Source organism: Poecilia latipinna, unplaced genomic scaffold (genome assembly GCF_001443285.1).
Source record: "Poecilia latipinna isolate Pla-1442-1.1 unplaced genomic scaffold, P_latipinna-1.0 Scaffold157, whole genome shotgun sequence".
NCBI classification, from domain to species: Eukaryota; Metazoa; Chordata; class Actinopteri; order Cyprinodontiformes; family Poeciliidae; genus Poecilia; species Poecilia latipinna.
This window is the reverse complement of record NW_015112773.1, coordinates 843,032-858,571: the sequence shown is the minus strand read 5'-3', so window position 1 is coordinate 858,571 and position 15,540 is coordinate 843,032. Positions and strand designations below refer to the sequence as shown.

The 15,540-nt window shown below is 46.0% G+C and overlaps 1 protein-coding gene across 2 annotated transcripts; it reads left to right on the top strand.

Moving 5' to 3' along the window:
- Positions 1–14,316, top strand: baz1b (bromodomain adjacent to zinc finger domain, 1B). 2 transcript variants are annotated; one of them, XM_015029604.1, is made up of 22 exons: positions 1–760; positions 2,566–2,682; positions 3,344–3,488; positions 4,267–4,459; positions 4,534–4,655; positions 4,774–4,971; positions 5,407–5,589; positions 6,138–7,455; positions 7,549–7,710; positions 7,960–8,098; positions 8,219–8,406; positions 8,495–8,609; positions 8,731–8,829; positions 9,084–9,261; positions 9,353–9,538; positions 10,381–10,528; positions 10,809–10,949; positions 11,131–11,278; positions 11,386–11,501; positions 12,695–12,828; positions 12,928–13,034; positions 13,453–14,316. In XM_015029604.1, exons 1-22 carry the CDS (start codon positions 642–644, stop codon positions 14,126–14,128), a joined length of 4,932 nt encoding a protein of 1,643 aa, XP_014885090.1. In that variant the 5' UTR covers positions 1–641; the 3' UTR covers positions 14,129–14,316. The 2 variants fall into 2 exon arrangements, with proteins under 2 accessions (XP_014885090.1, XP_014885091.1); XM_015029605.1 differs by lacking the exon at positions 10,809–10,949.
- The last annotated feature ends 1,224 nt before the right edge of the window (positions 14,317–15,540 follow it).

The window sequence follows — 15,540 nt, the reverse complement described above, 5'->3', positions numbered from 1 at the left end:
ACGGGCTGAGGGTTCTTTTGCCGGTGGACTAGAAACTCCCGCCATTTCGACAGGGAATTAACCTCTTGTTTGATTGGGGATACTTTCTTGTGACACTTGCGAATATTGTTTATTGACAACAAAACCTCGACAGCACAGCTCATCAGCAAAAAAGATCAGGTCTACTTTAAAAATACTTTATTAGGACTGTGAAACTGCAGCCGAATTGAGCTCTGGCTGTTGCCGCGAGTTTGATTTCGGTGTGGCTCTCATCCTTTCGTGTTCACCTGGAGGAACTAAAAGTTTACCAACTAACCCGTCGGAGCAAAGCTTTAACATATTTTACTTCCCGGAATTCTGGTTAAAACCAGCGTGTCTCCGCAGCTGCAGAAGCGGAGAATGTTGCGATGAGGCCATCGGTGAGAAGCGCACTGTTATTGTTTTGCAACGAGATAGCGATCCAGACTGCTAGCTGATTAACTAGCTTCGGCACGCTCAGAGCCGGGGCCTGCCGGCTGTAACGCGAGACGTGCTATCCCTCGGTACATATATTACCGACGCTTGGATACATGCTAAGAACTATCACGGAAGTAAGGTTGTGCTAGTTTGTTGCCAGAAAGTCACGTTTAACCTCTGGCACTCGTGCCATCTTTGGATCTGCCATGGCACCGCTTCTGGGCCGGAAACCGTACCCGCTGGCTAAGCCGCTAGCTGAGCCACCAGGCCCGGGAGAAGAGGTCTACATCATCGAGCATACCAAGGAGGCCTTCAGGAACAAAGAGTATCCTTTAACATCATGCTTTGAATCGGTCTACCAAGCCAATCGCTACGTTAGTGGTCTGTCTTTTATTTGTCTGGTTAGCAGTTAGACGCTTCCATCATTTTTATTCACACACCTGTTAAGGTGGTTAAGGAATTTGACATTACTTGTCATTTCTGTCCCTTAATGTCTCAATTACATGTACAGTTTAGACTGGATGACAAGCTTCCTAGCTAACCATGTCACATCTCTAACTGGTACATTGCAGCTATTCGTTAGCCTTTGAAAGAGGTTAGAATTAAATATGGAACTAAAGTTAGCTTTATTGGACGTAAAATGCGGACGAGTATCTTTCACTTTCAGCTTTCACGGCTAAGCTGACAGCTAGCGATGCTAGGAGGGCTAGTTAGCGCACTGCTAACGCTAAGCATCCCATTATGTCACAATGCTGCTGGCCTTGCCTCCACGGAGCAAAGCGGTAGCTCTGTTGGCAGGGGCTAGCTGGTCCTGTTAGCACACAACAACCTTATAGCATATCTGTTGAAGGACAACAGGGTGCTGAAACAAATTATCTCAAGGTTTTACTCGGTATTTGGATTATAATTGTGCCTTTGTAGCCTCTTGTTTAGGAGCTGTTGGTCTCAAACAAGCGACAGTAGTCATTAGCTGGCAGGCAAGTTGTGCAGCTAGCTGTCAGCACGTAGATGGGAGTAAAAGTAGCCAGGTGCTCCTTTGACTCCCTGCTTCGTTGTTTTGGTACAGTATTTTAATGAGTGACACGGCTGTCATGTTGTAAAACTGAACAGATGACTTCTTACTTTGGTCACTGTCAGATTTTAGAGGACCAACTATAAACAAGACCATTGTCAAGAGACTTGTTAGTTATATTTTCTTCCATCTTCCTTAAATTAAGTCAAATAAATTGCTTCACAGTGCCTGCTGATATTTGATGCCATTCATGCTCGTTGTGAGAGGGGGAACACATCAGTGAATAGTAGGAAATCAATTTTCTGTTTTTGACTCTTGACCTGCTGATCACTGCTTGGAGCCAATTAAGGACAAATGGTCGATTTGGCCCTTTTGGTAATTGATTGGTGCATCTCCAGAAATATTCAAATAATTTCAAAGGCCACATTCAATAAAGTACATGTTCAGGGCGAACCCCACCTCTTCTCAAATTAAAGGAAAGGAAAGGACACCAGCTTCTTTGGAATCCTGCAAAGATGAGCAGATGTAGGCAAAGGATGGATGAATTATGAGCAAGTAAATAATCTGACGGTGAAATAATTCAAGAATATTTTGCCTTATAAAGTTATTTTAATTTCTGCTTGGGTCAGTCAGCTTATGGCGTGAATACGATTGCTGATCAAACCATGAAAACTCTGAGCGACCTCCTGCTGGTCATGTAGTTTATTGCAGTTATGTAAGCATATTTTCTTACAACAGACCATAAGCAGGTCAAAAAACATTAGTTTAGATCATCCATTGGTACAGTGCAAGTAAGGCGTCTCTGTTTAATAGTAGTATAAGCTGTCTCTTGACAGAAGACTCATGTAAATTACAGAAAAAGTTGGGAATGAATCACCATACGTCGTACCTTCTTTCGCTTAATAAAGACTTATTTTGTTAATGTATAATAAGAAGACATTGATGTGTTCATATTGTTTACAAAAAAAATTTAAATGCTTTACAACTTTTCCTATCCACAGCCTATGACTCGCAACCCTTTGAGTTGACCCCTGCATCATAATTAATATTGATAGATCAGCATCTGGCTTTAATCACTTCACATTTAGATATCGCACCATCCTTGACAAACTGTGTAGAGAGTATGAGGCACGCCTGCAGAGGTATGATGAACGCATCTGGACATGCAAGAGCACAGGAAGCCTCCAGCTTACTCACAAAGAGGCCTGGGAGGAGGAACAAGAAGTCACTGAGCTGTAAGTGCGAGAGGCTTTAATCTAATCTCCGCTGGCTGCTGTAGCTGGTTTGTGATGATAAAAAGGGGGTGGGGGAGTTTTTCATCTGTAGATTTATTTTGTCACATCTGGAGAAAACTTTAAACCCACCAATGATCCGATTTCTATAAATAATTGCAAACAGTTTAGATGGACTCTGTTATTCATGTGAAAGCTGAATCGGATCATCTGGAACTGCAGTCTGGCAGCGAAGTTCATATGGTTTTTACTGCTTTGTCACGGCTCGGTAGACGATGAGCTCCACCTCTCATTGTGTTAATATAATGTCTGAATTTGTCATCCTTCAATGCGTAATGGTCTGATGACGGTTCCTTTAGCCACGTCTTTCCAGCGACATGACCTCAGGAAGACTTCATAGTACAGAGCAGATAAAGAGGTGCTCAGATCACTCAGGGTCATAAGCTGTATTTAAACTCTAATTATATCCCCAGATTGTTTACTCCCCACTGTTGCTTTTTTCAGCATCCCCACAAACCTTCAAAGACTTTCAAGAACTTGTGAACCACATATTGATAATAAAGATATTTTAATTGATAATAATGGTAATATTGTTAACATAAATTGTGTAATTTTAGTATGACACTAACCATGTTTTTTTTAAAATTTATTTATTTATTTTTAGGCTTCAGGAGGAGTACCCTCTGTGGTTTGAGAAGCCAGTCCTTGAGATGGTCCACCACAACACGGTGTCCTTAGACAAACTGGTGGAGATGGCCTGGGTGGAAATCCTCACCAAGTATGCTGTTGGTGAAGAGTGTGACTTCCTGGTTTGTTTTGTTTTTTTTTATTTACTTGTTTTATTGCACCATTTTTATCCCAGATGAATAATTTGTAGCCATTTAAAAGGGTGGTATTATGTATTTTCCAGGCACATACAGCACAGCCAAGTAAATGTTGCCTTCAGTTGTAAAAATGCTACATGTCAATGTCAAATCTATTTGAAAAGCACATTGAAAAACACAGCACTTGACCAAAGTGCTTCACAATTACAGCAACCGTTATATCTTTTAAATCAAACGTGACTTAAAAACAATGAGCAATTTAACGCCTTGAAATTGGGCTTCTGTCTCTTTAAGAAGCTCCTGCTCTTTCCGGCACCCCGCCTTCTGCACGTCACGACAATGCTCCTCATTATGCAGTTTACATAATTTACATTATATTCGGAGCATTGGGCTGAGAAGTCGTTTCTGTAGGAAGTTCAGAAGACTCACAGTTCCACCAGGTGTTTGCTAATGGCTGCTGCCACTAGTCTGAGGAGCCAGACTAGTGCCACAGGATATTCAAGTATTTCATAAAACGTGCATGAAAGGATCATGCAGGTTTATTTTTCTTGATGAGGGAATAACATTATAACACAATGTAAAGCTCAAAACGTCAATTCTACATAATACCGCCTCTTTAAAAAAAGCTTCTGTGAAATATAATAAAGTTTTGTTGTATTTAAGTTCATTAGATCGGCAGTAAGCTTCCAACAATCATTTCATGAAATGCTCCAGTTCTGATGTAGTTTCACTCTTTTTCTTTTTTCTTTGCTGCTAATTCTAGGTAGGAAAAGACCAAAGTTTGCGAGTGAAAGTGATCAAGATTCATCCCTTGGAGACCCCAGAGGGGGAGTCGGGTGAGAAGAAGCTCGAAGGTGCCTGTGACTCCCCGTCCAGCGACAAGGAGAACGCAAGCCAGGAGAACCAGAGGAAGGAGCCTCCGTCTCGAGAGGAGGAGAACAGAAGGGAGAGTCTGAGTACGTCGTCGACCCTCAAGAGCGTTTTAAAGCCTCTTCCTGCTTGCTAACATACTGTGGGTGCGTGCCCATAGGTGACAGAGCGCGGCGTTCTCCGAGGAAAGCTACCACCGCCATGAAGGAAGAGAAGAAGAGATGGGTCATGCCCAAATTCCTTCCTCATAAGTATGACGTGAAGCTCATCAACGAGGATAAGGTGAGTACCTCGTTAGTGATAATTGCGTGCTTGTGCTGTGCTGTTTTTAATGGGTTTTCTCTGATTTAGTCGCTACTGAAACCGACCCTGCTCTCTCATCTTCCTCTTCTAATAATAGGTGATCAGCGATGTCCCAGCAGACAGTCTCTATAGAACAGAGCGGCCTCCAACCAAGGAGATCATGCGCTACTTCATCAGACACTACGCCCTGAGGCTGGGCAAAGGAGAAAGTGCCCCCTGGGTGGTCGAAGATGACCTGGTGAAAAAATACAACCTGCCCAGTAAATTCAGCGACTTCCTCCTTGATCCGCAAAAGGTAATGGACATATACCATTTCAGTTTCTGGGATTAACCACAAACTGAAATGTGTTTTTCTTGAGATTTTACGTGAAAGGCCTACACAAAGTACCGTATTGACAGGAAGTGGAAGGAAATGTATAACCTCAGTGTAGATCCAGTGAAGGTTTGTTTGAGAACATTAGTAAACAAAAGGCATCCAAAAGACCCAGTGAACACAGCAAATATGAGGGATGGAGCCGTGGTGAAGTTTAAAACTGTTGATGATCTCTTTTCACTTCACAAGACCGAGCCACTTTGTGCTGAACGACCACATGGAATCCTCCACAAATTAATTCAAACTTGTGGTTTGTGTGTGACAATTGTAGAAGGAAGAAGAAGTTCAAGATACTGTTCTTCAATATTGAGCAATAGTTGCTTTCCCTGTGTGCTCACTCCTTTTCTTTGTCGACAGTTCTTGGCAGGAAACCCGTCCACGAAGCGTAAAAGCTTGACTTCTCCCGAAGGCAAACCTAGCAAGAAGGTGAAAACCGGTGACACTCCTGGAGAGGATTCAGGGAATGAGAAGGGAGAGAAGAAGAAGAAAAAGAAGAAGGAAGGGTTGCCTCTTAGTCCCACCATATGGGGTCACATGCAGGTTAGTTGACGGGTTTCCACTTTATAAAGTATGAAGGTCCTCAAGGGAAGGGAATAGTTCAATGCACACCAGCAACAGGAGCAGATTTATTTTTTATTTTTTTGACATGCAGTAATGTTTGCACTACTGAAAAAAAAACATAAATGGAAACAGCAAATCTTGACTCCTGCAGCTGTTCCTCTTCTGTGCTGCTGTGGTAGTTCTTCTTCTACTGTTGTATTGTAGCACCGTTGGCCACCTGCAGGCATAAATGAATAACTGCACATGATGAAAATTAATAGATGTGCTCTGATGCTTCCAGTGTGTGTGAAAAGCCTCGATTGTATAAAACTGTTTCTTAATTACTTTTTTCATCTCTGTTAGGACTCTGCGATAAATCAGTTTTATTAATTAATTATATTTCTGGTATTTGAACTGGGTTTCTGTGATTTTTTTTTATTTTTATAGCTTCTATTTGTTTGCACTTTGAGTTTAAGCCATGTTGCACACGCCTAAGCTCTGTTTTTAAACAATAAGTACATTTTTTTTCTTACTATTATTTATTTCAGAAGGTGAAAATGAACGGTTCCCCTCTCAAGGTGAAGAACTCTGGAACTCCTAAGAAGGGAGACGGAAAAGGCTCTGCTCCCTCCACTCCAAAGTCTGGCAAGAAGACCGGGGACAAAAAAGATGGAAAGAAAAGCGGAAAGGGTGGCGATAAGAAACTCGACGTTCTAAAATCCTCCAAAAAAGACGGAAAAACTGGCGATAAGACACCAAAAATGAAGCAGATGACTCTGCTGCAGCTGGCTAAGGGAACCGCCGCAGGGAGCCCGAAGAAGCGAGCTCGCAGCTCCAGCCTAGGCACGCCCAAGCTTGGGAAACCGCTGCACCCCATGGCGTTGCACCTCGTCCGCTACTACAAGGAGCACAAGGGAAAAGAGGACAAGAAGACGTCCCTCTCTTCCCTCATAACCAAAGCTGCCAAGACGTTGTCCGCCGACGACCGCGGGCGTCTGCCGGACGAGCTGAAGGAGCTGGTGCAGAAGCGCTGGGAGCTGCTGGAGCAGAAGAAGAGATGGGCGGCCATGAGTGAAGAAGAGAAGAACGAGGAGATGAAGAGGAGGCGCGCCGAACTCAAAGAGAAGCTGAGGGAGAAGGCCAAGGAGAAGCGCAAGCAGGAGATGTTGGTCCGCCAGGAGCAGTCGCGCAGATACGAGGACCAGGAGATCGAAGGCGGCAAAGCGCTGCCGACGTTCAAGCTGGTGGACATGCCCGAAGGCCTGCCCAACACGCTGTTCGGCAGCGTTGCCATGGTGGTGGACTTCCTCCACTGCTACGCCGGGCTGCTGATGCCCGAGGACCAGTATCCGATCACGGCGGTGGCGCTGATGGAGGCGCTGGCCGGGGAGCGCTCCGGCTTCCACTACCTGAACCGCGTGCTGGTGGTGCTGCTGCAGACGTTGCTGCAGGACGAGCTGGCCGAGGGCTACAGCGAGCTGGACATGTCCCTGTCGGAGATCCCGCTCACCATGCACTCGGCGTCGGAGCTGACGCGCCTGTGCCTGCGGCCGTGCGACGCGCACGACGAGAGCGCCCAGGGCTCGGAGGACTCGGGCGCCGTCGGCGGCTACGACGACGTGGTGAGCAGCGAGTTCCTGGAGAAGCTGGAGACGGTGGAGGTGTTCGAGCTGAGCCCGGAGGAGAAGGTGGACCTGCTGGTGGCGCTGTGCCACCGCATCCTCATGACCTACTCGGTGGAGGACCACGTGGACGCCATGCAGCAACGCTCGGCCGAGCTGTGGAAGGAGCGCCTGGCCATGCTGAAGGAGGTCAACGACCGCAAGAAGGCAGAGAAGAAGATGAAGAAGGAGATGGAGAGCAAAGGTGGGGTCGGTGTCCAGGTCGTGTCGCGGGGGGTCATCTGGCGCGTTAAGATATTTACAGGGTTTTTTTTTTTTACTTTTTCTTGGTTCAAAGGCGAGAAGAAGAAGGATGGGCCAGCTAAAAAGGAGAGCAAGAAGGAAGTGAAGGTGGAGCCGGAGCCGGAACCCGAGGACCTGATCAGCCTGGTGAAGAGCCGGCGGCTGATGGCCATGCAGGCCAAGAAGGAGAAGGAGGAGCTGGACCGGCAGAACAAAGGTAAACCTGGCAGCTGGTCACTCATTTGGCTTCTGGCCATGTTTGACCAAGCGTCTGTGGTGTACTGGTGTGGAGTGGCTGTTTCCAAAACTCAGATCTCTGTATCGGTATCGAAAGTGAGAAGAAGTGGATCGGTGCATCCCTGTGCTAAATGTTGTGATGAAATGCGTCGTTCGGTGCAGAGGCCTTTCAAGCCTCTCCGTCTTCACTCTGAACGACTGACTGACGGTTTCTATGTTGGCTCGGCAGAGCGGATGGAGAAGGAGGCCGAGGAGGAGCGGCTGCGGAAGCAGAAGGCTGCGGCGGAGCGCGCCTTCCAGGACGGCATAACCAAAGCCAGACTGGTGATGCGCCGGGCGCCGCTCGGCACCGACAGAAACCACAACAGGTTGCCGCTCCGTCTTGCGTGCTGACCTCGTCTGGCCTCATGCCGCGGCGGATGAATGAGTCCCAACTGTGTCGTTTTGTTTTTGTTTTTTAATTTTAATTTTTTTGTGTGTGTGTGAAGATACTGGCTTTTCTCCGACGTGGTTCCCGGGCTGTATGTCGAGAAGGGCTGGGTACACGACGGCATCGACTACAGCTTCACTCCTCCACCCGAGGAGAAAGCGGCCGAGCCAGAGATGGAGGAAGAGGAGGAGGAAGGCAGTGAGGCGGCTTCAGTTCCCGACTCGCAACCCGATTCACAAGGGAGAGGTACGATCAGATCCGGGACTAGGCCGGCTTGTTCACACGTGCGCTCGTGTGTTTCCTGTACACCAGGTGTGTGTGTTTTGAATCGCAGAAGCTGAAAAAGACGATGCAAGCGTCGACGGCGCCGCAAGTGAAGGAGTCCAGCAGGGGGCAGCACCGGATGTCTGCATTGAAACAACGATTCCCAAACAGGGACAGAATCTTTGGTGGGTATCTATATTGGCTGTCCGTCTCTCCCCCCAACGCTGCTCCGATTTTTAGTTCTCATTTCATCTTAATTTAAATTTAACTTCTTCGTGATCCGACTTTCTGGCTTTTTTCTTCCAGGTTCGTCATCGACAGCCCGGCTGAGCTGGAGGAGCTGGTGGAAAGTCTTCATCCTCAGGGAGTTCGAGAGAGCGAGCTGAAGCTAAAGATCCAAAGCAGGTGAACGGGCTCCTATAATTGGACATAATTACTTTAACACGCACACACACACACAGAGCTGTGCAGCCTTATGACTTTACCAGCTTAGTGTGTGACCTGCTGCAGCAATAAGACAAAAATGTCTAACTTATTTTAAACCTTAAAACCAAGCCTGCTTCTACAGGAAGCAGAGCAAACAAACTGGCTTTTATGAACAATGTGACAATAAGGCTGCTGTAGATAATTTAAGTAAATACAAAACTGTAAATGTTCAGGTACCAGGACATCCTACACTCCATCTATTTGAGTCGTAAATCCAAACTGGGACTCAGGAGCTGCGACGGCTACGCCGAGCTGCTCAAGTACATGCGCAGCGACATCCAGGAGATAGCCTCCAGGCTACAAAAGGGAGGACTGGGCTACCTGGACGACAACGTAGACATAGAAGAGCAGGCGAGTCACTTCTTCGCTTAAAGAAACGTCCCACAGTGGACCGTCTCTCCATCGCGTAACTGTATTTATGCTCTCCCTCTGACGGTTTCAGCTGAAGGACACGGAGAGCTTGAAGGACTTTGGCGAGTGCATCATCACGCTGCAGGCCTGCGTCATCAAGAAGTTCCTGCAGGGCTTCATGGCTCCCAAACAGAAGAAGAAGAAGAAACAAGCAGGGGAAGAAAGCAGCAAGGCCGAGGACGTGGACGAGGAGAAGAAACTAGCAGAGGAGGCCAGGGTGAGACCGCCACACAGCAGGACGGGAGTTGTCATTTTTCCGTTGTCTCACGAACGTATCCGCACCTTGAACTTTTCCACATTTTGTCATGGCGTGACGTTAAGTCAAAGTAGCAAAAATAATTGTGAAGTGGAAGGGAAAGGATTCTTGTTTTTATTTTAACCTTTCTCCAATTGGAGTGTCGCTTATGCTTGTATTTGGCCTTATTTATTCTTAAACACCTAAAAATTGTACTGCAAGCAGAGCATGTTGTGGAGATGTTTCTTTCGTCGGGGCTGCGTTTTCATTTGTGAAACTTACGGACGCGTGCGCATCTTCCATTTCTAAGTTTTAAATACTTTTGGACTTTGCTGTTGTAATGAAATATTAAATGTGTTTTTTTTTTATTTTTTTGCAAGGCTCTTAAGACTGGAACGATTTTTGAAATAATCGTCGGCTAATTTAGTGATTAATCATTAACAGAGGAGCACGCAGACACAGAGTATTTGCTGAAGAAACAATCAGCAGTAATTAAGCCAAAATTGTTCAAAAATATATTTACAGTAAACATTAAAGCATTTGTCTGTAAACATGTTCGACCCAGAACTCGCTAAGTGGCAGTTTCAGCAAAAGGCAATAAAATGTTTACTTTCGTCTTCATAAAGGAATTGAATTGTTTGTTTCATTTGCATCTTTTGAATTTGTTTCTATTATCGTATAAAAACGTCACTCTGTTTATGCGATTAATCGTTGCGGTAATCAATTACTAAAAAGAATCGTTAGTCGCTGCATTAGAGTCGCCGTAAGCCACCAGGTTGATCATTTAAAAAAAAAAAAAAACTGTGTTCATCTCCTCCTGTCAGGTAGCCACAGCGGTAGAGAAGTGGAAGTCGGCCATCAGGGAGGCGCTGACCTTCTCCCGGATGCACGTTCTGCTGGGAATGTTGGACGCCTGCATAAAGTGGGACATGTCTGCCGAGAACGCTCGCTGCAAAGTCTGTCGCAGGAAAGGTAAGGGAGGCTCACTACTTCTTTTTGATTCTTATTATTTTTCAACACAGTCTGATTTTTTTTTTTTTTTTTTTTTGCAGATGTTTTTTTTTCCCGTTTTTTTTTTGAGCTAGCTAGACTCCCTTCAGAAACATTGACCCTGACAGAACTGGAGCAGCAGCAGCAAAGGCTTTTCCCTCGTTGCTATAGAACAGCGGCGTCGCGATGAACTACCTGTTGCCTCTTTCGAGTTTTCACAGATGGTTTATCTGAATGCTGCAGTGGTCTCGTCCCTGTCCAGAGCTCAGGAAGGACATGCCTCTAAGGCTGATGGAGTGTAGGACCAGACCCAGACAGGGAGGCAGCAGAAAGCTCAGAGCAGAGCAGGGTAGATGTGTCAGGCAGGTCTACGTCGAGAGCCGGCAGCTCCGCACGCCCTCAGGTGACCCTGTAATGATCTGCTACCCGCACAGCACTGGCAATACTCACAGCAGTTTGATTTAGACCGAGCAGAAAAAGAAAGAAGTGAAGGAATGCTCTTTAAATAACAGGGGGGTGGGGGGGAAGAAACTATCTACTTCCCTTTTTTTAATTTATTTCTTTTTTTTTACCTTCGGATCCAGGTGATGATGAGAAGCTCATCCTGTGTGACGAGTGCAACAAGGCCTTCCATCTGTTCTGCCTGCGACCGGCTCTGTACCGCATCCCCGCTGGGGAGTGGCTGTGTCCGGCCTGCCAGCCCACCGTGGCCAGGAGGGGCTCCCGCTCAAGGTGGGGGGGGGCGGAACCAGCCGAGTTACCTGAAGCTGCAGAGACCTGCGTGTTTCGGCTGTTTGTCTTTCTGCACAAAGGATGAATTTTTAACTCTCTGGTCGCAGGAATTATAAACAAGACACCGACGAAGAGGAGAGCGAGGAGGAGTCTGATGAAGAGTGCTCGGAAGACGACGACGAGGATGAGGAAGAGAATGACTACAAAGCCATGGGGCACAGCTGTGAGTATCTGAGAGACGTTTATCCCAAACTCTTATTTAAACCGTCTACGTCTGATGAAGGAAGGCTTCGCTGTGTCACCGTGGAAACGGATCAAAACTCAAAATTGCAGCATACAGTGAATTTTCTCAGGGTTCCGAAAGTGTGGAAAACTATAAGACATTCCTGGTGCGGGAAGGTTTGGAAAAAGACGAAAATTCTCGTATTTCTAGACTTGACTCATTCGTAGGACTGCAACTAACAATTATTTTTCAGTAATTGATTATTCTATCGATTACTCTAACGACTAATCGGATAAATATCTGCACACTCTGCAGATGCAAATAAACAATTAAATTTTTTTAAAATGAGGAAAGATTTTATTCCTTAAAATGCAACAACTTGGCGTTACTTTGCTGTGCCACCTGAGAAGGCCTGGGCGGTGCAAATTTACAGACTTTTTTCATCTTAAATGCAAAATGTATATATTTCTCGTACCATTTAGGATTAATTACTGCTCTGAATGTGGCTTCTCTTTTTTCCCCCCAGCAAATTGCCTCATTTTTTTCCCTCTGTGCTCGAGTTAATAATTACTAAATTAGTTGATATCAATAATCGATTCATCACGGTTAATACGATTAATAGTTTCCGCCCTACTAATTTGTTGTGCAGAGCTTCCCTACATTATTTCATCTTTTATTTTCCCATTCCTCCAGTCGTCCCTCTTTCCTTAAATCTTAATCTTTGAAAACAGTCAAAAAGAGCAGGAAATCTGAAAATGAGCCGAAAGAAATCTAGGATGTGGACGTGAATTATTGATATAAAAACTAAGACCAACGGGGAAAAGTGAAGTGCTCTACAGAAGCTGGTGTTGGAGAGAGTCGCTAACGTTTGTTAATGAGAAGAATGCCGACGGGGGGGAATCCAGGCCTCGTCCTCGCTGCGTTTCTATTGTCTGAACTCTGCTTTGAAGCTTCCCGTGTCTCACTCCGACTTCACTCGGAGAATGTGGCGCGATGATCCCTCCGTCGGCTCCAGCCTGTGTGGCGTGGATAACCGCGAAGAACAGTTCCAGAGGAGATGTCTCTATTTGTCCCTTCAGCCTTTCAGCCTCAGCCTGGATCAGTGTCCACAATGTCCAGCTTTCATAAGCACGAGCGAAGCGCAAACACCCTGACCTGTTCTTTCCCTGCCCTCGTGTCGCTCCCGTTTACAGTGAGGCCGAGGAAGAAAAACAAGCAGTCTTCAGCACGACAGAAGATCTCCAAAAGTAAAGCCAAGAAGGCGTCCAGCAGGCAGAGCAGCAAGCAGAGAGCCGGGCCCAGCAGCCCCGCAGACATCGACGAACTGGTGAGAAATCACTTCTCGGCTTATGGGAGAGGAAAAGGGGGTGGGGGGAGTGGGATCAATGAGCGATGTTGGCTAATCATTGTGGTGGCGTTTCCCCAGGTGAGGCAGAGTACCCAGACGGGGGTCAGCAAGCAGGCGCTGGAGCTGGAGAGGTGTGAGGAGATCCTGAAGAAGCTGATGAAGTTCCGCTACAGCTGGCCCTTCAGGTGAGCCGGGACCAGGAACTCTTAAGAGATATAACCATATCTCAGCCACGATGTTGGCGCTGATCATCATCCAGTGCCTTGTTTAGGCATCGGAGCGACATGTTCCTTATACTTCAGATTGGCTTCATATGCACCGTTAATTTATTTATTTTTTGGACAGAGTAGTCGGTGATTTTGGAGGAGCTGCGGATTCGACACTTTTGAATGGCAAACGTTATCATTTTAATCTCCAAACTTCCTATTGATGCCATCACACATGAGGGCTTTTGCTCATCGATGAATTATTAATATCAGGCAAAGATAACCTGAGCAAATATTGAAATACAGTTTATTTTTTTATTTTTATGGTAACTTTAGGGGGGGAAAAAAAAAAAGTTTCCTAAGTGGAAACATTTATGCGTGCTCTGCTGCCTTCCAGGGAGCCCGTTTCCCTGGATGAGGCCGAGGACTACCTTGACATCATCTCGGAGCCCATGGACTTCCAGACGATGCTGGGGAAGTTCGGCCAGGGCTCGTACCGACACGCCCAGGACTTCCTGGAGGACATGAAGCTGGTGTTCTCCAACGCGGAGGAGTACAACCAGCAGGGCAGCACGGTGCTCTCCTGCATGGGCAAGACGGAGCAGACGCTCACCGAGCTCATCCAGAAGCTGCTCCCCGGAACCAGCTACCTCCGCCGGCGCTCCCGCAAGCGCGTCAACCAAGCTCCTCCTTCATCTGAGGAGGAGGAGGAGGAGGAAGATGAAGAGGAGGAGGAGGACGATGAAGGGGACTGCGAAGAGCAGGAAGAGGAGCCCAAGAAGAAGATGCAGAACGGCAAATCGAACCGGAAGACGGGCAGGAACGTTCGGGGCCGGAAAGCGGAGAGCGAGAGCGAGGCGGACAGCGAGGATGAGGAGGAGGAGAGCAGCAGGAGGAGGAAGAGCAAGAGGACCTCCGGCGCCTCCGGCAGGAAGGATTACAGGGAGCTGGACAGCGACGGGGAGCAGGGCACGAGGAGAACTCGTCTGCGGGGGGGGCGGGGCGACGCCAGCAGCGACGAGGAGCAGCCCAGCCATCAGCAGCGACATTCCAAGAGACTGAAACGCTCGTGAAGAAACCAGGGTGTCTTCTCCCCATCATCATCATCTCTGGACCACAGGCTCTTCTCTTCCTCCTCCACCTCCTCCTCCTCTCCCCACACAAAACCAGCAGGACTCAGATCTCAGAAGGACTGGTTTTTGGTTAACAAATTTATGTTCACATTTTGGAAAACAAAGAAAACTGATTTATATTTGTAACATTTTTGATATCGGTGATGTTTTTTGTTTTACTTTTTTTTTTTTTTTTTTGTCCCAACCAAGAAAAATGAACCTTTTACGATAATTGGTTTTCCTCATGGCTCTGAGGATTTATATTTCAGTTCGCCGTCGACATCATCACACTATCCTGACGCTTTGTCGCCAGGCCATCTCTTTGCTGACCTTTTTTTTTTTTTTTTTTTTTTTGTCCTGGATGGGTAATTTTATAGCTGCCAAGATGTTTTACTTTCATTTCTGCAGATATACTCCTGGTCAGGAGTTTCAGCTGGGTTGAGCTTCAGATTGCAGATTATCTTCAGGAACTAGAGTGGCTCATAGAGCCTCTTGTCTGTAGTGCCCTGCCACTTTAAAACACCTCAGATGATCCTCCTGTTTGTACTCCTTTGTAAAAGTTACGGCACTGGGCGTACACAAAATTGTCTGCTTAATCATTTCTATACAGTATTTAAAACCAGTGTCTTTTTTTTTTCCTTACATTTTTTGGTTTTATTGCTTTTGGGCACATTTTATTTGGCATTGTGAATGAAAACCTGTCCAATAAATGCACAAAAAACACATCTCATCAGAAATGACAATTTTTACCTTTTTGTAACCAACAACTGATTCAGTTTAAAATTGACGCCATGTTCCAGAAAATGTCTCGGTGTGGTCACCAGGGGGCGCTCTGCCTCTCCGTTTAATCCTCCAATCGCTGCTGCAGAATTTACTGCTGGATTAAAAATATTTCCTTTGAACATATGTCTTCGTATTAGCAGCCAGTTGACACAGAAAGTCAATGTAAATCAGATTTTTTTTTTAAATTAATGCCCAATGTGTATATATTTATATATTTGTGTATACCGACAAGGCATTTTCCCCTCTTTTCCTGTCCGTACTATGAGATGTTGTGTTTTTCTAGTGCTCTTAACATCCAAACTTTCTAGTCACAAGTTTTTGCCCAACCTGTTTCTGTTCAGTTTGGTTTTGGTCACCCAGTAAGCTGTTTTTAATAATAATAATAAAAAAAATCTCCTGAGATGTCAGTGAACAAACAAGAGGCGACTGGACCCTCTCTGAGGGAAATCTTCTCTGTAGATGCTTTCTTTATTCTTGGAGGACCTGCAAAAGGCTTTTACACTTAATTTTTTAAATATATATATATTTATAGTCTAAAGCTGGGTTGGTGCAGGCTGGAGGTTTCTCTTGTAAAGGATAAAGGCCAGAGA